Source organism: Fusarium mangiferae (assembly GCF_900044065.1).
Source record: "Fusarium mangiferae strain MRC7560 genome assembly, contig: FMAN_scaffold002, whole genome shotgun sequence".
In the NCBI taxonomy this organism is placed as follows: Eukaryota; Fungi; Ascomycota; class Sordariomycetes; order Hypocreales; family Nectriaceae; genus Fusarium; species Fusarium mangiferae.
Genome location: NW_024573922.1, coordinates 3,290,370 through 3,310,815, shown reverse-complemented (window position 1 = coordinate 3,310,815; position 20,446 = coordinate 3,290,370). Strand labels below are relative to the sequence as shown.

At 48.2% G+C, this 20,446-nt stretch overlaps 6 protein-coding genes and 1 non-coding gene across 7 annotated transcripts; 5 read left to right on the top strand and 2 right to left on the bottom strand.

Moving 5' to 3' along the window:
• Positions 1-871: 871 nt before the first annotated feature.
• On the top strand, positions 872-2,884 carry FMAN_05608 (uncharacterized protein; the record flags this gene model as incomplete). The annotated part of the gene is made up of 5 exons (XM_041827713.1): positions 872-1,127; positions 1,388-2,129; positions 2,181-2,418; positions 2,491-2,808; positions 2,858-2,884. The coding sequence occupies 5 exons, from the start codon at positions 872-874 to the stop codon at positions 2,882-2,884; spliced, it is 1,581 nt and encodes a 526-aa protein (XP_041678649.1).
• A 2,259-nt stretch (positions 2,885-5,143) lies between these two features.
• tRNA lies at positions 5,144-5,234 on the top strand. Its single transcript is given in 2 exon segments — positions 5,144-5,181; positions 5,200-5,234. It is a non-coding gene; the product is annotated as a tRNA-Glu (tRNA).
• Positions 5,235-6,028: 794 nt separating this feature from the next.
• Positions 6,029-6,574, top strand: FMAN_05609 (putative ubiquitin-conjugating enzyme ubcP3; the record flags this gene model as incomplete). The annotated part of the gene is made up of 2 exons (XM_041827712.1): positions 6,029-6,272; positions 6,321-6,574. The coding sequence occupies 2 exons, from the start codon at positions 6,029-6,031 to the stop codon at positions 6,572-6,574; spliced, it is 498 nt and encodes a 165-aa protein (XP_041678648.1).
• A 184-nt stretch (positions 6,575-6,758) lies between these two features.
• FMAN_05610 (uncharacterized protein) lies at positions 6,759-9,487 on the bottom strand (the record flags this gene model as incomplete). The annotated part of the gene is made up of 2 exons (XM_041827711.1): positions 6,759-6,860; positions 6,914-9,487. 2 exons carry the CDS (start codon positions 9,485-9,487, stop codon positions 6,759-6,761), a joined length of 2,676 nt encoding a protein of 891 aa, XP_041678647.1.
• Positions 9,488-13,629: 4,142 nt separating this feature from the next.
• FMAN_05611 (uncharacterized protein) lies at positions 13,630-15,486 on the top strand (the record flags this gene model as incomplete). Its single annotated transcript, XM_041827710.1, has 4 exons — positions 13,630-13,789; positions 13,885-14,044; positions 14,131-14,630; positions 14,684-15,486. The coding sequence occupies 4 exons, from the start codon at positions 13,630-13,632 to the stop codon at positions 15,484-15,486; spliced, it is 1,623 nt and encodes a 540-aa protein (XP_041678646.1).
• A 752-nt stretch (positions 15,487-16,238) lies between these two features.
• On the top strand, positions 16,239-18,848 carry FMAN_05612 (uncharacterized protein; the record flags this gene model as incomplete). Its single annotated transcript, XM_041827709.1, has 1 exon — positions 16,239-18,848. One exon carries the CDS (start codon positions 16,239-16,241, stop codon positions 18,846-18,848), a length of 2,610 nt encoding a protein of 869 aa, XP_041678645.1.
• A 354-nt stretch (positions 18,849-19,202) lies between these two features.
• FMAN_05613 (uncharacterized protein) lies at positions 19,203-20,143 on the bottom strand (the record flags this gene model as incomplete). The annotated part of the gene is made up of 2 exons (XM_041827707.1): positions 19,203-19,818; positions 19,866-20,143. The coding sequence occupies 2 exons, from the start codon at positions 20,141-20,143 to the stop codon at positions 19,203-19,205; spliced, it is 894 nt and encodes a 297-aa protein (XP_041678644.1).
• Positions 20,144-20,446: the final 303 nt, after the last annotated feature.

The following is a 20,446-nucleotide window of genomic DNA, read 5'->3' as shown; positions in this document are numbered from 1 at the left end:
TCATGACTGCTTTTGTTCTTAGAGTAGCACGCTGGAAACAATCGGCGCAACATTCTGCCGCTCGCTCTGAGAGATGTCTTCAACAAAACGCAACGACAATGTTTGTTTGTTTTGGCAAAGGGATGAGTCACCTGCCTAATAATGGCTGTGTTGTGTAAACTCTGCAGTTGAACGCAGACCCTCAAGACATAAGTCAACGATCAATACAAACAATACCTGAAGGCGACCCTAAGTTTTCCTGAATGTTTCTAGGTAGGTATGCAAGTATAGCTTTTAGGACCAAGGGTGTTAGCATGACATTCCCTTCAGAGTTCGGGTAAGATCTTTTACTGGATCTAAGATATCCTGGTTCTGGTCGATCTCATGTATCTGGATATCGAATTGATGGTGTCTAGAAAGGCGTGACGAGGTGTACTTGGCGGGAGGTTTGGAGCAGCAGGGTCTTATATGAGGCTGGCAGTGATCTGGCACTGTATGGCACACTTCGAATTCAGCGTTATAGCCAACTTCTTATTCTTATACTGCGCCATTGCATTCTCGCCTCAGAAAGTTTTCTTTATCACTAAGCATTTCCTTCTGAATCAACGCACATTTTCCTCATTCTTCCTGCCTACTTTGTTAGTTTCTCTGCATTTCACTTCCCGCCAAATCCAGGGGAAGATGCTCACTCATTGGTATTTTGCTTAGACAACTTTGTGACGATTCTTTCAAACTCTGAGAACAGTTCTTCAGCACTTGATATCATAACATCAAGCGAAGTTGTTAGCATTTGATGAAGCAAATTGCTCTTAGCATTCATTTTGTTTCCCATCTTCGCTTTTGTCACCCCGCAAACTTTCAACGCTCCTCGCAAATCTTCATGTAAACAAACATGCCTACCTCTTTATATCTTTCGCGCCCGTCGCGCACTGCGGGTTTATCCTCTCTCTCTCAAGATACTTTCTATATATATATATATATTTCTCGGGGCACAGTATCAAGCCGGGCTTCGGCTGCCAGCTACGATATATTGGGTTGTCATCTCTCCCTTGATGCCAAAATCACGAATCTGTACGTCTTTCTTCTTCATGGCCGTCTCTTCATCTCTGACAATATCATCTTCTGCAGAGCCTCCGTGCTGACAACATGTAAGACAACAAGAACACCTCTATATCTAGAATCTAGTCTTATGAAGGAGCGTGCCTATCAACACTCTTAGTAGTGCAAGATCTCCAAGTCGCCATCAACTTTCAAGTCTTTGAGAACCACAGCGATCGTCTTCTTCTTGACATCTGCTCAACGTCAGGATATTGGCCTTAGCCCCATTGGCTGGGGTTATGCCACTGGGCAGAGTGCTTAGGTATTATTGCCAATGCATTCTCTCAAAGACTTACTTATTTCCTTCTAGGTGCTGGCCCAAGTCGCCAGACTGCAGCATTGGCGGGCCGTCTACAGGTCGCACCCAGCACTGTCTCTCAGGAAGTCAAGATAGACCCTGACAGTCCCTTCGACTACCAGTTTCCTAAAGTTTCTGCTGAGCAGTTGAAAAGGATCATTCACAAGCTCTTTGGCCACCCAAACATGTTCACCATCCATGATTGTCAGCGCGCCACCGCTGGATGCATGTTAAATTACAAACAGAATGCTAGGAGCACTGGAAATTGCCGCAGCCCGAGCTTCGCTTTGTGTTTTCTTCCAGAGACTTGCCGCTGGTCTGCAAAGGGTGCTCTTACGGGCAGAGACATTAACCAGAGAAACATTCAGCAACGCATCATTGTTCATCTTGCGAGGCGCTGGAGATCCCATAATTTCCCGGCAAACGCCCAGGCTCCGGAGAAGGATATCAGCGAAGCATTCATAAAAGATCTGGACAACTATATACTAAATTTCCATCCGCAAAGTGGTTCCCAAAAGATGGCAGCTTTATCGCCAGGCTTTCCGCCAGAGCTGCGCGAAATGGCTGTCAAGCTGCTGGATGCAAGCAGTCTTGATGCGCTGACGAAAGCGTCTAAACAATGCAGACAACTTTTTGGTCTTCGATTATTTTACCACATGGCATTCAGAGGATCCGAGAAAGTCGTAGAGCAAGGCCTCAAGACACTCCTTCGACCTTCTGCTCATATTTTGCCGCGACCTCTTGGACAAGTCTGGTATGTTCATCTCGCGGTAAGGAAATCACGATGAGATTCTGACGTTTCAAGTCATGCTATATTCTTCATTTCGGGAGGACGACCACTACAGTCCGATAAACACAGCCATCGGCAAGCACAAGACTACCCCCCTTCGCTCCCCAGTGACGAGCTGCCGACACTATTCCGCCAAGCATTGCAGGAGATGCCACTTCAATCCATCTCTGTGAATGTTGAACTGGCATCCCCCACCTTGCCCGGAAGACTGGCGCGAGGCCTTCGCTGTTTGACGGCCGACAGAGCCCCCAAAGTAGGCAGACAGCCAACATGGGAAAGCCTACGTGTTGCTTGAGACATATCATCACACGATATTGACGGAGAGAACTTTTACCACATGGTGCGCGACATGTGTACCCCAGAATCACTAGAGTCACTGCACATCCATGAAGATATTAACCCAATCTTCACGAATCTCATCCAAACCGTCAGATTTCCGAATCTCAAGCGCCTTTTTGCCGTCCTCAACGAAGACAGGGCAGACTGGGGGGTAGTTCCAGTCAGAACCCTGAATGAGCTTGTCGCCTGCAGATGCCAGGGGCTTGAATGGCTGGTTCTTGATCACAAGCATACTCTACGTGAGACATCCGCACCAGACGAGTCTTTGATGATACATCCCGTCTCGCTTGCAGACCTTGACATTGTAAGTTTCTGATTGATGATGGAAAGAAAAAATCATTGTTGATTCATAGCTGACCATTGTTGTTTCTAGGACGTGAACCGCGAGGCTCTGGCCGTCATGCTAGAGAAGGACCTCCAACGCCTAACACACTTAGCTATCACTCTTCGCCAGGGCACACTGATCGATGAGATGAAACTTCAGGTTTATTCGCGTTCAGGGGCGGACATGCATATATATAAATGGTACATTTTGTGTGCTACGTTTCACTCTTCTCTTCTTGTTTACCAACCACCAGAGCGACAAATCAGAATTTCCTTTGAACTTGCAAACAACAAATATCACCAAGGTTTTTGAATTCTAGACTAATTATACGAGTTTGATTACCCTGTCATAACAACAAGAACACCTTTATATGATGTTGATCAGTGTTGAACCAGTTCTTTGTAAACATCAATATCTAAGAGGTATTCCAAGAGCTATCCTAAGGATTGCATAAACTTAGGAAATCTTAGTCCTAAATTTATGATAATTTAGGCTACCTTAGGCTAAACTCATCCTAAGAGATCAGATGATGATTGCCATTGACCCTGCGCCCCGTGCTGCGGATTTGAACATCGTGGTCCTACTGGCGGTTTTCGTGCTTGAGATACTATCGATCACCATCCGGTCGGGGCCCATTCTTCTCCACTGTCAACAGCATGAGTAACAGAAGTTTTAATTCACAGCATGAAATGGGATATGCTACGACGACTTTTTGTAACGGATGAGAGAACGTCGAACGCGACTGTTCTGTCCAGTGGCATAACCCTAGCCAGTGGTGTTGGGGGCAATATCCTGATGTTGACTAGACATTCTGAATAGATGGTGAAAATCAGAGGGCTTTCGTGGTTCTTAGGGACTTTAAAAGTGGTAAAAGTCTGAGTCAACAGCATGAAAGGGGTATGCGATGAAGTGTGATAGGGTGAGAGTAGGCGTTGGAAGGGAAGGGGTGAGAGTGGAAGAATGGAGAGTGAGGAGTGAAGTTTAGAGTAGAGATGAGGAGAGTGGAGCTGTGTAAGTTCGCATGAATTATGTAGGAATACTGTAGTTAAAGTATGCGAGTTTCCACAGAAAAAAAACGAAAGCGAATTCTAAGCCAGGTAAGTGATTTACAGCCAGTAAAGCCACAAACCAAATATTTGGGCCCAAATCAAAATGATAATTATCAGGGTGATTTTAATTAAGCATTGCTAATTGTCATTCAAAAAATACCCATCATTTAAGGACAAGTATATACTTGAGTACCTACTCTAGGTACTTCTCCCATGAGCACCACAGTTGGCATCCATTGCCAATTTATATTGCTCTTATCAACCTGGGTAGTGTGCACGGTCGAATGCCAATCCTCGTATCTGTCGAAAGATCTATGTGATTTATTCGAACGAATAAAAGCCATACGCTCTCACGCTACTCTGATCTGTCAACATGAAGATATCGCGTACATGAAGTGAGTTCTTGCGGCCTTATGGGATATCACTTGTCCAAACCATTCAAAAGGTTGCATGTATAATGGCTTCTTATTCTTTTCGTGATTCTCCAGGACAGTCCATTTGTATTAAACGAAGTCTATGAAGATCGATGTTTGTTTTGGAAATCCTTCACGTTGGGAATCAAGAAGTGGCCATCATTGCCTCCTTTTTGGTTCGGTGTCAGATCTGGGTCGGTGCCATTTGTTATTAGAGGGGTTTCGGTAGCAACCCCCTGTGTAGCTTTGTCTGTGCACTCAACCACTCTTATTTGTTAGTAACGCGTTTTAAAGCCGTATGTGTTTTTTTCGAAAGTGAAGCTATTCACAAGTCGAAGCAAGAGGCACGATATCAAGGTAATCATACCAAGCTTCTACAAGATCAACCACTGCCAATTAGCAAGCAGACTAATACCAAAATCTGTTTTGATTCATCTCACTTACACTGCCGCTTTCTGATATCAAATAAAATTTCTCCGCCATGCCTCTGGATCCTGAAGGCCTCGCTGTTCTTATCAATCACGGAGCCCATAAGGGAATATACGGGTAGATTTAAAGCTTCTAATGCTAATCCTGGATACTCACATATCTCCTTTATGTAGGGTCCTCACAGCGCAGTAATATTCAGGCCAGTGGTTGAAAATACAGAGCTGTTGCAGACGGGGAACATGATCAATAAGAGTGTTGACTTACACGGCGCTTGTCCCAGACAACTCGACAGACAGCCAATCAACGCATGTTTCGAAGAGCCAGTCGGGCAATGAACTAAGTGGGTCATGATCCACTGATCTCTCCACAAATTGCACAGCTGCTTATAATGCTCAACATCAGCGTGGATCTTCAACAAACACATCCGGTGTGGTGTATCGGTTTATCATTCCGCGTTTTCAATTGCATAGCAATAAATGCCGCGGCGAGCGGGGTTCGACTCCCCGCACCGGAGAATTCAGCGAGCTCAGTATGAGTTCGTGAACTTTTTGTGGTGTTTTGCAATTCGTGGTGAGGTGTATTGACCCTGTCGAGGGCCAGCGGGAGTTTTGGTGATAAATTCTGTATTCTGCGTTAATCTAGCTTACTTGTAGGCTTTCCTTGTTCGATTGGCTATAGTCATCCCGAGCAACAAACTACTTTTATATGAAATTTTGTCTTAGAGGTTGTTTTGAGTTTCGCTGGTCGAACATCCACAAACACTCTGTACTATCTGAGAGGTCAAACCATTGCTAGCAGATACGAAACCCATGATATGAATCACTAGCTTGTATACTACAGTAGGGTAACTTCATCTTGCTCTGCTTTTCATCATGTTTCACTGTCCCGGTCAGCTTCACTCATAGAGTCGAAGCCAGCGTACTGGCGCAAACACGGTGCTTACGTGTTTTCACCAATCCCAATACATCCAATCATCCGGTTCAGTCGCTCAACTTTCAATTTGGCCTCATTATTGCTCCCAGCTGTCAGATCCATGATTCTTTGACATCTGCCCAAAACGGTAAAAGACCGTCGACGCCGAAATAAAAGTGTGGGGCAGTCCGTATCCCGGGGTCCCCACTAGCCGTCACCTTCCCTCCACCTTGTCCGAAACGTGCTTTCCTTCCGCTTCTCTGAGTCTATTCCAACAACATCATTGCATTTCTTGTCTAGCGTCTGCACCACGTCGATTCCTTAGAATACATCCTTTCTTTGTTCGTGACTGGCTGGCATAGGTACTGCCTCCTCCTATCGGCAACACCCCGCGTCATGACGTCTACCGCCCACCGCCGCCTACTCCAAGAGTATCGCGCTCTCACCAACAACCCACCAGAGGGAATCACCGCCGGCCCCATCTCCGAGGACGATCTTCTTCACTGGGAATGCCTTATTCAAGGTCCTGAGGGTACTCCCTTTGAGGGCGGCGTCTTTCCTGCGGAGCTCAAGTTCCCAAAGGACTATCCGCTTGCCCCGCCATCAATGAAGTTCCTCGCCGACGTGTGGCACCCAAATGGTCCGTCAACTCTTCAGTCTTTCGCATGCTCATACTGACTTTCTACAGTGTACCCTAGTGGTCTGGTATGCATTTCGATCCTTCACCCTCCCGGCGACGATCCCAACCATTACGAGCACGCATCCGAACGATGGTCACCTATTCAGTCTGTCGAGAAGATCTTAATCTCTGTCATGAGCATGCTCGCCGAGCCCAACGACGAGTCTCCTGCAAACGTTGAGGCAGCCAAGATGTGGCGTGAGCGACGCACCGAATACGAGAATAAGGTCCGCGAGGGTGTCCGAAAAATGCTGGGTCTATAGCATATAGATACTTAGTAGCAAGGAGTATTGGCGCACATCTTTGACACGGCGAGGCACGGCATAGCATGGTGTTTGGCAGCGGTATCGCCGCTAAATAAAATTCATATACTCATCCGACATCTGTCTCAAGACACGCTTCTAAGTGAACGCTCTACAAACTCCGTCCCTCATGCTCATGCATAGATCATAGTCCATTGTCCGCCTTAAACTTATCCCAGCTCTCGTTGAGAGTGCTAAACACCAATCCCGCGATCAACCTAACCTCGGTACTTGCATCTTGGGGAAGCTGCGATATGTTAGAGATACTTTAGACAGGGTGATGTGTGACACAATGCTTACCTTGTCAGGATGTGTCTTTGCGATAGCTTTCATATACGAGATCTTGACCTTATTGTTCATAACTAGTTCGTGCAAGCCCACCTTCTTCCATCCACTGTTCTCCCACAGTACGCTATCGAGGCTAGCAAGGAGAGCCCGAATATTGTCTCGTTTTCCGTCGCGCCACGCAGATACCTTGGCATCAACCTTCTCCGAGAGTACAAACTTCTCGTCATCCTCCTTAGCTGCAGCCTCATTTGCCTCACGAAGACGCGTAACGGCCTCGGAGCTTTTTTGGGGTCCAAGACTGGCCGTTGCGGAGGGTCTAGGTCGAGGTTTGGCGGCTGCTGGCTTCGGTGCTGGCTTGGGCTTGGGCGCCAGAGTGTTTTGGCATCTCTGTCGACCCTTAATGGCATTCGATCCACCAACGCCACTCTCGACACACAATTGCCAGACCGCACTAGCATCGCCCCATTTCTCCATCTGTTCTAGAGCCTCTGCTTTCCTGCTCAAGGCCTTACCATAAAGGTCTTTCAGGTCTCGGTTTTCGTCTACTCCAGTCTCATTCTTTACTGCCACCACTTCTCCTTGACCGTTGCCAGGTCCGATAAGCTTGAGTGCACTATCGGCATCTTCCACAGCCTGCTTGGGCTCTCCGGTCTTTAGCGCAGTCAGAGCACGATTACAGAGGAGCAAGATGGCAAGAGGATGTGTCGGTGGAACAGCTGACAGCGAAGACGAGTAGGATGAGTGGGCAGCAGCATAGTCACCTCGCTTGAAGTGAGCTGTACCCTGGAGACGGTGCTGTGTAGAGGTTTGCAGCGCAACGGGGCTGATAGATGGGATCTCCCGAGCTGGTCGTGGTGATGGTCTCTTAGCCTGTGGAGTTGGTCGAGGAGAAGGCTGAGCGGGTCGTGAAGGCATAGACTGGGATGGTCTAATTTCTTGAGAGTTAAAGAGTAAATCTGATTCTGGCTCCGCTGGCTTGGGTGGCGGCGCTGGCGAAGAGGCCTGTGAAGATGTCTTGTTTCTCCTATTAGGGCTTCTATAAGTAGAGATTTCATCATCTGCCGCCAGTCTGTTGAGTCGCGATTTAGAATCAAAAGCCGATGTCGGTGGTGGCGCCTGCTGTTGCCATCGAGGTGCTGGACTAGCACGACTACCAGCAGAATGAGCGGGTGATTGTCCTCTCGATGTCTGAGGAGTAGCCCTCTGCTCAGTAGGTCGACTGTTAGTCCGACGAGGCTGGGGACGGCCGCCAGCTTCAAGCATCATAGCTTCGTCTGTAGCATCTGCTCGTGCCTTTCCTGCGCTCTGCGATCTGGACTGTTGCTGTGCTTCCCGCATCCACTTAGGATGGCTTGGGTCGCCTTCTTGTTGGAAATCAGCGACAGCCTGCTGCACCTTCTTCTGTCCGGTCTTCCAAAGTGAGTTAGCAGTCTTGAACAGGCTGTTGCCCATGGCAGTAGCTGTCTTTGCCAAGTCCTGATCGCCTGCTGCAGGCGACCTACTGTCACCTCTTGGAGGTCGACTTCCGGGCCTACTAGAACTGGCAGACGAGGGTTTCCCCTGTGCCTGTTCCTTGGACTTTCGATGCGCCTCGTCCAGGAGCCAATTGACCGCAGCTTGAGCATTGTAACCGTCGCCGCTCTCAACCAAAGCACGTCGGGCATCGTCAGCGGAAAATCCATAGTCCACAAGTTGCGCCACAGCTCGATCAAAAGGATCCTTGTTGACTCTTGGTGTTCTTTCAATATACTGCTCACGTGCTGGGATAGCTTCCTCTTCAGATGAGCTTGAGTCCTCGTCCTCAATAGGCTTTCCAGGTTCCGCATGTGGTCTATTGGCTTCCTGTTTGCGTCGCACCTCCTCAACTGGACGTGCAAGATCTCCCAAAAAGTCATCATCATCTGCCGATTGGGTAGACGCCGCAGGAGCAGCAGCGGGTTTCATCTGGTTCAGGCCAAAGGGATCATCATCTTCAACTCCAAAGGCGCCTCCATTAGCTCCTTTTCCGTTGGGATTCCATGCGCTGGGGTCGCTCAAGTTAATTGGCGCAGTTACTGCGGCGCCATTCGCTGGAGTTGATCGATGCGACTCGGGAGGGGGATAATAACTCGAATTGTCGACTTTGGTATCCTTATTGAAGGCGGCAAAGAGGTCATCGTCGTCGATTTTCGGCGTGTTTGAGATGGGTGGCGGTTGTAAAGCAGGGCTCGTCGACGCACCTCTGCTTCCAAGTGCATCCCAGAACTGTCCATTACCAAACTGGGCCTCCTGTTGTTTCCTCCTCTCCTCTTCCTTCTGTCGCTTCTCAGCCTCAAGTTGCGCCTGTCGCTCAGCCAAACTCAGGTTCTGCTTCGACTTTGCCGGTCCGAAATTCATCAAATTGCTGAAACTGTCCTGCGATGGCTTCGTCGGTGCAGGCTTAGGGGCCACGGGTCCAGAGCCCTGCGTAGACAGAGGCGTGTTACGGCCTGAGCCCAAAGGGGATGGTGTTGGTCGCATGGGCGCGAACGCTGAGTTCATAATAGGCGGCTTCGGTTGGCCGCCGGCTGGCTTAGAAGACCAATCGAGTCCTGAGAGGTCGTCCATCGTGTAATGTCCGGTATGTTATTGGAAATAGTTAATCATAGTACGAGAGGTGAAGTAGTTGTCTGTTATCGCAACTGCGAGATGCCACCCCAGCCAGGGGCCGCATTCGGGTGTGGGGTTTTTGTGTGGCTGTGCATGGCTTGTGGCTTATCACATGATTCTGTACAGATCAGGCTCTGAGCGTTAATTCCTGTTTGCTTGATGAAAGTGAAACGATCATACTTTCAAGTAGAGTCTATATTTAATTAGATATTTGACCTCGGGGTCGGTCCGAAGAAGGAATGTATTAGACTTGGCAAGCCACTGGAATTGCGAACCAAGCAAGCCATGTTCGAAACGAAAGACATTGGTATTTGAAAGTCACCATTGTCTTCTGTATGCAGCGACAGTTTGGCTGAAAATAATTACAGGCAGTTACTGGCCAGTACGAAAGGGAAATATAAGACTACTTAAGAGCGGAATGTACTTCGCAGAAATGAATATTGCCATTGACAACGCTGATTCACTTACACATCATACATCGCCTACCCTGCACTACTCTGATGTTTGATATGGACAAACACTGTCAATATGTACGCAAATGTACGATAGAGGGTTGTTTGTGTAAGTGACAACTAACAGAGCACAGTCGTTGATGTGAGCCACGAGCTGAACTGTCATAGCATGATTTTTCATCCATATTAACATTGCCTCGAGGACAGAAATGGTCATGCGGATGCATGATCATGAAAGCAGTAACATTATCGATAGGATCCTATAATTTAACACTGCATCCTATTACACTCATACTCAATTGTGTTATCAGCTTCGTGATGAAACGGGGCGATGGTCTCCAAAATGCCCAAACAACGCGGATATTGGACGCCAGGACCTGTTCTCAAATTAGACTGTACCATCTTTACAACAGCTATAGTATTACCAATAAATAGAACAGCCAAAGAGTGTTGGGTGGTTCTGGACTGTCTACTGTTCCAAACGTACATGGCGCTGGTTCAACGAGCTTTGAGGCAACCGAGAAACGTGGCCATGGTTGTTCTGCCATCCAGAAAACTCACTCTCATTAATGAGCTGAAGATTTGCAGATCAAGCATTCAATTCGCGCCTGTATACGTAATTGCAATGTCGATTCAATAATGCCTCGTGCTGGCACTCAATGTCAAGGGAGATTGGAGAAGTAAATCATACTGTAACAGATCTACGTTGAAGCGTGGTCCTAGCAATTAGAGGGAGCGAAAACTACCTGGCTGGTATGAGCATTGAACGACCAAAGCGTAGTGATCGAAATCTCCCAAAAATCCAAAACCAACAAACATAGCCAAGGAAGCCAAGATTCTTAAGTTGAAAGACATTAATTATGTCGGTCTTTATTTACGATATTTACAGGGTCACCACTTTTGTTAGCTAATTTCAGAGTCCAGACTGAGGTCATCCCGCCGTTAAACGACCTACGCCACTCTCGATTATGATAGGGGGCTTGGGTGCCAGTGAGGAACAGACAACCCCTGATTGGCTGGTACCGGAAGTGAAACCCGTTTCAGGCATCTTGGCCCCTCAGATATTCCAACCCCTGGATATAAATCCTTATGCAAAGCAAATAAATGTTTGGGAAGTTACAACGTTGAAACTCTTGTGGAAACATGCCGGCGAAACAGACAAATGGCGATGAACACCCAGAACCTGAAGATCAAGGCCATCAATCAGCTCTCGTCCAGGGAGGTTTGAGTTTTCGTTCGTTACCATTGAGAAACCCCTTGTCTCTCCCTTTGCCTTTGAGGTATGGACCCTTGCCTCGCTCACAACACTAGCAAACCAGCCATCCACAAACTTGACGACACCCAATCTGAGACAATTTACCAGAATCAGTCCAACGACGTCAAAGCCACACAGATCATAAGAGAGTAATTAGCAACCGATCTAACCGTGAATGACCAGCATGTCCTAGCCTTCTCTTTAGTGTGTAATAGAATGCCGTACGAAGGGGTTTTGGCCATTCGATGTTATGCAATCATTTAAGCAATTGTGCACGTGGTGGAGCCTGCGCGACTCTTCGAGGCGCAGGAATCCAATCAATGTTTGGTTGAACAGTGAAGATCTGTAGATTCCAATATGGAGAGTTGCTCATCCGTTGTGATTGACAGGAGAAATGATGGAAGCCCAGCCCTTCTGGCGCCGTTCGCAATGTGACCCGATACTGTGTACAGGCTCTGATTCGGCAACTCTTCTGCCGAGATGTCCCCTGGGTCTGCTGGTAACTGGCATTATCCAGGGACAGCCTTGGAGATCTCCATGTATTCATTCCGACCACCAGCTACTGGGTGCCTTGTACCTGCATTTATCGCGTGCCGTTCATCCACGGATAGGTATTTACGACATGCTATTTGCCCCTACCAGCGCTTACAACCTTCAAGATCGGCCAATGACCCCAGAGTATTCTTCTTAGTTCGGTATCACGACGCAAGACCACTCTAACACCCCTGTGCGTTATAGGTTGACCCTTGGAACCGATGCAATTTTGACTGTGACACAACCAAAGTATCCCCTCCCCTCTCAGAAGGAGAAATGCTCCGTTGAGTGCCAAGATGAATTGAATTGCCCCCGGGCTAGAACCAAACACCCCATGCTCTTTGCTTTTGCCTGTCAATGCCATGTTCTAGCGGCGTGTGCTCCCACTTCGCGGACGATCGTCCTCTCCATTCTCCATCTTTCAAGCTGTGCATTTCCCTCTTGCTATTCCATTCCTTTTCGATTGCTTTTATTCTCGGGGTTTATCCATTCACTCTTTTGAAGTTCGGGCTGGCTCGCTTCACATTCATTCAAGTCTGTTTTCCGTCTCTTTGACGTTCGTATCTACACTCTTTTCTGGTTTCGACCATACCCACGTTCCTTGCGATTCTGCCCGTTAAATCTCATTCGTTTGTCATCCAAAAACCGATTATCTGGTTCTTGTATTGTGAAGAGTATCGACAGCTCGAGATCTGAGAGGTGAAGCGTTTTGCGAAAGGAACGCGACTCACAAGACTCGGGAGAACCACGATTGTATCACAACCATTCCGTTGCAATAACTTTACCGGATCTACCGAAACTTGTGAAAACCGTTGATCGTCAAGTCGTTACAAAAAAACGGCAGGCTGATATAGGCTCCAACGGTTCACTAAAGTTTATCAACGAGGCTTGTCGACCGCTCATTTCGAAAACGGCTCTCATCTGAACTGTCGACATCATTACTCTCCACTACCGAGACTCTTCTGGTTCAGTTTAATTGAATTTCTGCCAAAAGCTTCCCGAAGCGTCTGTCAACCACTTTACGCTGAGACAAGTTCACCGATTTGTGCGGGAGTTGGCGTCCGTAAACCGGAAGCGGCACCATTGGACAAAGCATTCTTTGTCCCTGATTCAATCCAGCACCATCAAAGGACCCGGTGGCTCAATCCGGCAGTGTGGCAGTGACCTCGACGTTGGGATCTGAACCACGCGTTGGAATTCAGGGTCTCGGATTCTCAGCGGGGTTGGCCAGACTATTCGCAAGAGTGTGCAACCGTCGAGCAATAAAGGCATCCCCAGCCATTACAACTTTTGGTTTCAATATTTCCTCTCTGATCCCTTCTTTCGTTTCTTTTTGAATCAATATTGTTCGGAAAGGGAATTTCGAGGGTTATAGAAACTCATCATCGATTTAACTGAAACTCCACAGTACGTTGACGGTGAGTACACTTCCACTTCCACTTACATCCTTACTTTACCATGATCGCAACTCGACTACAACGACTCAAAAAAAGCACCTGTCTTTTTAAAATACACAAAGAACATAGTTTCGTTCATTTTTACTTGGAAAAATGGTCTTTCAAAAATGCATTTTGCCCATTACGCACATTGAGCCGTACCTGCGGCGGCTATCCGTTGCCAGCTGGCTTCCGCCTGAGTCCTCCTTCCGTTTGATGCTCAACAGCAATGCTCTTTCCCTCCCGTGTCAAATCTGGGCGATTGCTTGCACTTTCCTTTAAACATGCAGTTTTCTTCTTCTTCATCACCATCATCACAATTCTAACATCTCTCATTCAGATCGCCTCGTTGCATCGTCCACTCCTTCAAATATCGCCTCTCGAAGGCTCAATTTCAAGCCTGAATAGGTCGATACCATCAAGATGCTTAAATCGATCATCGCTCTTTCTGCTGGCCTGGTAGGCAGCGCCCACGCTTTCTGGCGCATGGAGTGTCCTGGCCGTGTGGGACTTGCCCGTATTGATCCTATTGTCGACCCTGGCACAGTTTCTAAGCATGCCCACGCAATTCATGGGTCTTCCAGTAAGTCATGAACAATGAGACCTTTCTGCGATGCTACTTGTGCCATTATACAGTACATAGCAGGGCGCCGAAAGAGCTTCGCTAACACCGCACAGACTTCGCTGAAACCGTCACCACCGAACAACTCCTAGATGCCGATTGTACATCGTGTCGAGTAACACAAGACAAGTCTTGTTACTGGCATCCTGCTATGTATTTCCAAGATGGTGATTCTGGAGAGTTCGAGCTTGTTCCTCAAGTGGGTGGTATGCTTGCGTAAGTACCTCTTTAAGGATACCGGAAAGCAATATCCATAATCCTGAATAGTCAAACACAACGAACCGGAAGTTAATACTCTATAGTTACTACCTCCTCTTTGGAGATAACGTGACAGCTTTCCCTCCTGACTTCAGGATGCTCTCTGGTTCAAATGACCGAAGAAGCTACACCATCGGTGATCCAAGCAAGCCAGACCCGGAGAAGTCTATGTGGCAAGCTCTCGGTCAGACCACGCAAAGCGATCTAGCTCAACGGGCACTCGGATTCAACTGTCTGAACTACCAAAAAGCCCCCGAAGGTACCCTCTATCGTCACTACATGCCCGATAAGGCTTATCTCGATGCGAACTGTGCCGATGGCATCCGTCTTGAAATCATGTTCCCGTCGTGCTGGAAGGGTGGTGATGCTGTTGACAGCCAAAATCACAAGGACCACGTCGCATTTCCCGATCTCGTCATGACAGGCACTTGCCCTGAGGAGTATCCTGTCCGGCTACCTAGTCTCATGTATGAGGTCATCTGGAACACAGCCGCCTTCTCCGATCGTAACGGCCGCTTTGTCTTTGCCAACGGAGACACTACCGGTATGTTTAAGCTCATGTCTCAATATAGTACACTTTTTGACCTTTTCTATTAGGCTACGGTTTACATGCAGATTTCATCATGGGTTGGGAGGAAGAGTTCCTTCAGGATGCCATCAATACCTGCACCAGCGAAACAGGAAGAATCGAGGACTGCCCTCTCTTCGATGTTGTCAGCGAACAGAAGGCCACCTCATGCGAGATGAAGCTTCCCAAAGCTTTGGCCAACGAGGATGTGAAGGGTCCTATGAAAGAGCTGCCAGGCGGCGATGGAGTTACTTATGGAGATGGCTCTGACGTCGAGCAGCCTGACCCAACCGATAGTGCTCATGCACCCACATTGACCTACTCACCTGGCGACCGACCGGAGAACTCTGCCTCGCCTCTTCCTGGTCAAGTTTTCAAGGTGTCGTCAGCCTATGGGGCTGCGGCTTCTGGCGCAAGCTCCAAGACCACTGCTAAAGATGTTCCATCATCTGTGGAACAGAAGCCATCTCTGTCCACGGACGAAGTCCTCATACCCACAATTGCCGCTGGAGATGTGGGCGCGGCTGCACTAAAAGAGTCTACGATTGCTGAGCCTCTCCCTGCTTCGGCACCTACAACCACCCCGGCACCTGAACTGCAGCCCGTGACAGACACAAAGAGCTACTTCAGCACACAGTTTGTAACAAACGGTAACCTCGTGAGCAAGATCCTCTGGGATGAGGAAGTGGTCTATGTGACCGATCTTCAGGAGGAAGTTGTGGTTGTTACTGTTACATCAACCGCTGTTGTCACACCCTCAGCAGCACCAGCCAGGAGGAGACGCCGTGGAGCTCATCTACATGGGCATGGGCATGGTCATCGATATTTCTAAAATTTAACAATGGGATTGAAAAAGAAAACAAAAAAGGACAAAAAATATCTGCTTCTATTGTCTGGCTGGTTCCAGGTGTTCGTATGTTATGCATGGTTGGAAGAGGAGCATTTGGCTTGGAGGTTTTTTTTTCTTCATAGGAGGACAATGGCAGCCCACGAGTTTGGGAACATGTATGTACACTTAGAGAGAAACAACCTGCTACAAATACAGGAATGATGAATGATCACAACTCGTACAGCCAATTTCGAGGATTAATCTCCCAGGTGATTACGTATTCCCGATATTCTCAGCTGAAAACTGCGTGATATTCCATATATTTTCCTTATTTCGAGGCAGACTGAAACTCTACGGTTTACCATGTATACATTATAACTATATGTCTGTCGAAATGACGAATTAATTCAAGGTTTCTTGAATTTTCCGAAGCCAAGATGGTGCTGCTATCTTAGAGTGTCGTGAAGCTGGTGTCGTGGTTTGCTGAGGCTGGAATGGGTTACACCTAGCAACACATTCCTCATGATATTGAACTGAGACCCTGGAAATAACCTCAGCAAAAACGTCGACACACAAGTAAAGAATTAAGATGAAAGCGGGCTTTTTCCCTTTGAAGGGTTCCTCCTTCATTTGGCTTCCGCCATTGCACGTTGTCTGTCCTTTTCAAGCATCGTGTACTGAACTTATTAATTCTCGATACTCATGAAGCACTGCTGCCGGCTAAGGATTCTCAAGATTCAGCTACGGCAGTGTAAATGACGATGGATCTCTCAAATATTTCACGCAGAGCCATTCATGGAGCTGGCGGACTTGGTCTCGGATGGATCCTCACATTTTCCATTGGTGGTGCAATCCTCCTTTTTGCGGCGATCGGTTTTCTTCTTACTTGGCGTGTCAAGTCTCGAGATAAAGAGGACGCGACTACTGTATATCAAGTGTCGCAAAACGCCGAGGACCATAGACGATCCATCTTTACAAAGCGGCTGGTCAAGCGCAAATACGCCATGTCAAGATCAGTCAGTCGACTCTCACTCTCGCTGCCACCAGTATTACCACCACTCCCGACATATAACAGCTTTACCTTCTTCGGTGGAAACGGAAAACGAGGACGGTCGAGTAGCTGGGTTGAAGAGGATAGATTCCACGGTCCAAGAGTCAGCAGGAGCCGTCGCGATAGTCTCTTTAGTCGCGATGGATGGCTGGGAAGAGCACCAACAATCCCAACTCTCATGACGGGTGATGACCTAGAAAAGGCACAGGATAGTCAGGAGCTTGAGCAAGGGATCAATGTTCAAAAGCGACAAAGCGTTGAGACTCTCAAGCCAAGCAAAACTGCACCTGAACTACCCATGCCAGAAGATGAGGTTCAGACGAGTCCCGTGCGAGCTCCCTCCAGAGCTCGTGTACGAGCATCTGTAACCGATACAGATCTTCGAGATATCCTTCGAAGTACAGAACAGCGACTCCGAGAAGGAACGAGCCGTTCGCCAAGCAAGAACTCGCGCAGCTCACCGACAAAACGTTCACCACAGAAAATCTCATCGGTGAGAAGCACACCACGCAAGAACTCTCCTACCAAAACACCACACAGCCACAAGACCATGTCATCTGAGGACTCCACCAACACAACTGGAACAGTTCGCATTTCGAGGATTCCGCCGAGCCCTACCAAGAGAGCTACTATCCATGCGGTACCTACAGATGCGCAGAGTCGGCAGGTCTCTACTGGCTCAATTGGAAGTGCTGCAAACAGCTTGATTGCCGAGGCGACCCAAGAGCTGGTATTGCCAGGAGGACTGTCAAGCCCAAGTCGAATGAGAGGGCGTCAGTGGAACGCCCCGGAAGATCCAAGTCCGGAGAAGCAAAACCCTCAGAAAAAGTCTGCAAATAAACAGTCTGCAAAGGAGGATAGCCCCGATAGACGGGCCTCACAAGACAGCCAGGCATCAAGTTCGCTTTCGACACTGTACAGCGCCAATGACCCCGAAGAAAAAGACCAGCCAGATCCATTTGTAGAGCGGAAAACACCTGGATTTATGAGTTCAGAAAGCAGAGGATCATTGTTTGGAAACAGAGCATCGCACAAAAGGGGAAGGAATTTGAGCATATCGATCCCAGGCGGGCAATCTATCTTTAACACAACAGGACAACTTCGACCTTCGTTCGTAAGCACACAAGCTGTTGGAGGCCCTCCTATCTCCTCATACTTGCAACCGCCACCAGAGCGATTCCAGCGCAATGATACGTATTCACGCGATCAAGATGGTATTGCTCTTGCGTTCCCTGTTAGCAATTCATACACCAGCATCCTGACGCCATCTGTGACGACTACCGAGGGAGATAGCACACTTTCACTTGGAAACAGGATGAGCGAGAGCCCCAAACCTGAAGTGCCAGAGCGTGTGAGGCCACTGCTGCAAGAGAACAGACATAGCGTGGCGACATTACCGAGCCCCTCGACAATGACTTCTTCGCCATTCGACGAGCAGGATATGTTATCGTTATTAATGGGCACTGCACCCAAGAGAGCACTCCCCGAGCCACCAAAACATATCGCCCAAGTCGACCAGATCGTCATGCCAAAGCCAGTATCGCCGATGCCGAGACGAGAGTTCTCACAACATCTGCGACAAATGTCCTCAACAGCGAATACCATATACCATGATGAGCCACCGGTGGGCTCCCCAAGCGCGATTTCTACAGGATCACCGCTTCGTCGTTCCATCTCACGCTCGAAGAAGGATATGCCGAGTCTTGCACCGCCGACTGTACCAAGCATGGGATCCCTCGGAAATTCGATCATGGAGCTCAGGAGGATGAACAGCATTGTTAGTTCTTATAGCGGCAACTCATTAGGATCTTCTGTCAACGAGCCCGATTCGCCCACACTTCCGATGTTGAACTTGACCAGTAGCTTCTCCCGAAGAACTATCAATCCTGTCACGCCTAGAGCTAGCATGTCTGGTCGTCAGAACTATCTCAATCTCGGAAGTCCTAACAAGAACTCGTCAGGATCAGTTGTGCCACCCATGCCAACTCGCCCACTACCACAGAGCCGCAGCAACCGTTCAAATTTAGGAGTTGAGATACGCGAGGATGATATTGATGAGGGTAAAGAGAATCAAGAACCATCGTCGACATCAAGTGGGCTCAGAGAGACACGAAGGAGCGCGAATATGGGGCGTGATACTCGCGACTTGAGCCAGGCACCGAGCAAGACCAAACTTGGAACTGTGAGTGAGCTCATCGCTGAAAGCAAACGCGATAGTAAGCGCAAGAGCGTGGATTCGATTGGATTATACGACGCGGATGGATTTTTGAAGAGTTCACCTGTGGATGCAAAGGGACGATGTCTACGCATGTAAACGGAAAGTTTTAATTTTTCTTCAACATTTTCTTCTGACTTTCTTTTGTTTGTCAAGGACTCATCATCTCATGTAACATCAGCAGGCTAATTTACTAGGGATTGGATTTACCGGGAGCTTTCGGACTCGTAAGTGTTATTGAATTAATCTGTAGGTAGGTAGCTTAGGTAGAAGCTCGTTGGAAATATACCCTTCGGACGTAATCTTAATAGAAGATCGTATTTATACTGGCTGCGTTGTAAATAAAAGGTTCTTTTCTTGAGTAGCCATATCAAGTGAAATTCGTAATGCATCGATTTATTTTGTCTTTTATACCATAACGCCCTGCCGTGTATTTTGGTGAGGTATCATCTATTACTCAACTCGTGGTCGCTTGTTCTCAGGATCATCAGTGACTGAGGTTTCGGCTGCATCAGCGCCCTCAGCTTCATCGCGATCTCGCACTCTTCCTGCGCCTTCTCCCAGTTCTTCCTCTTGACCTTCAGCGCCAGGTCCAATCCAATTGCCATCTTCGTCGAAATACTCGTTCACGTTATCCGCTGTGATCCAGCCGCCGCTACCAGGCATAGGAGGCGGTAGGCCGCCGTTGCTAGCACCGCGCAGAACTCCTGTGAAACCCTCAATGGCCTGGTGCTCCTCGCTGCCCTCAAAGACAATACGATCGTACTCATCCTCGTCCTCTTCGCCATCATTGGGGTCAGGGTGAAGGTCGGAACAGTTGGCCATAGCATCGTACAGTTGCTTAGCGACACTGGACTCGGAATCTGAGTTGGGTGGGATGATGGTAAGGTCTATTGTGCTAAAATCGTCGTCTTCGGCACCGCCATCTGAGAATTCAAGCTGCATCCATACGGCCTGGGTGCGAGGCGCATCTGTTTCGGGACCCAGCTGTTTGATCGCGTGGATGGATATCGAGGGATAAGGAATTGAGACACCTGCCTCAACCTTGGGACTAAAGATGGTCAAGGCCCTTTGCGATGTTAGTTTGAGTTGTACCATTAAAAACATGAGACGTACTCTGAGTTCACAAAGACAACCACTGCCTGCTCCACAAGCTCATCGACATCACCATTTATGCTGTCGCCTTCAGGAGCACTGGGTTTCTCGCTTGAGTCGGCAGGAAATAGAGCCAGACTACCACATTGCGCCTTGGGGATCCACGCCTTTGCGCCTTCGAGATGGTAGTGAAGAACAGGTTTTCCATTGACGAAGCTTTCGGGCGTTGTTGACTGGTACTCGGCCAGAGGCGTGTAGTCTTTGGCCTTTGGCGGTGTGCGGATTGTCGTTGGCAACATGTCTGAGTGTTTGGTGTAAACTGGTTCGTTTGGAGTGGAGGGGTTCACTAGGCAGCTGAAGAAAATGTACATCACAAAGTGGGAGGGAGAGCTTTATCGTCGGTCGAGTCTTATCGATAAGCTTATCGTACTATGACGAGCGACCAGACAGACAGGCACGCGTCGCTCGACCTCAACCTCGAATTGACTTACACACTCAACTTTGCACGATTTCAAATTTCCTTGTCTCTATACACAACACCTATCATTAAATATCACGAGAGAAATATATCTGCAAGACGTTATAAAAGCGCTTGAGCCGAT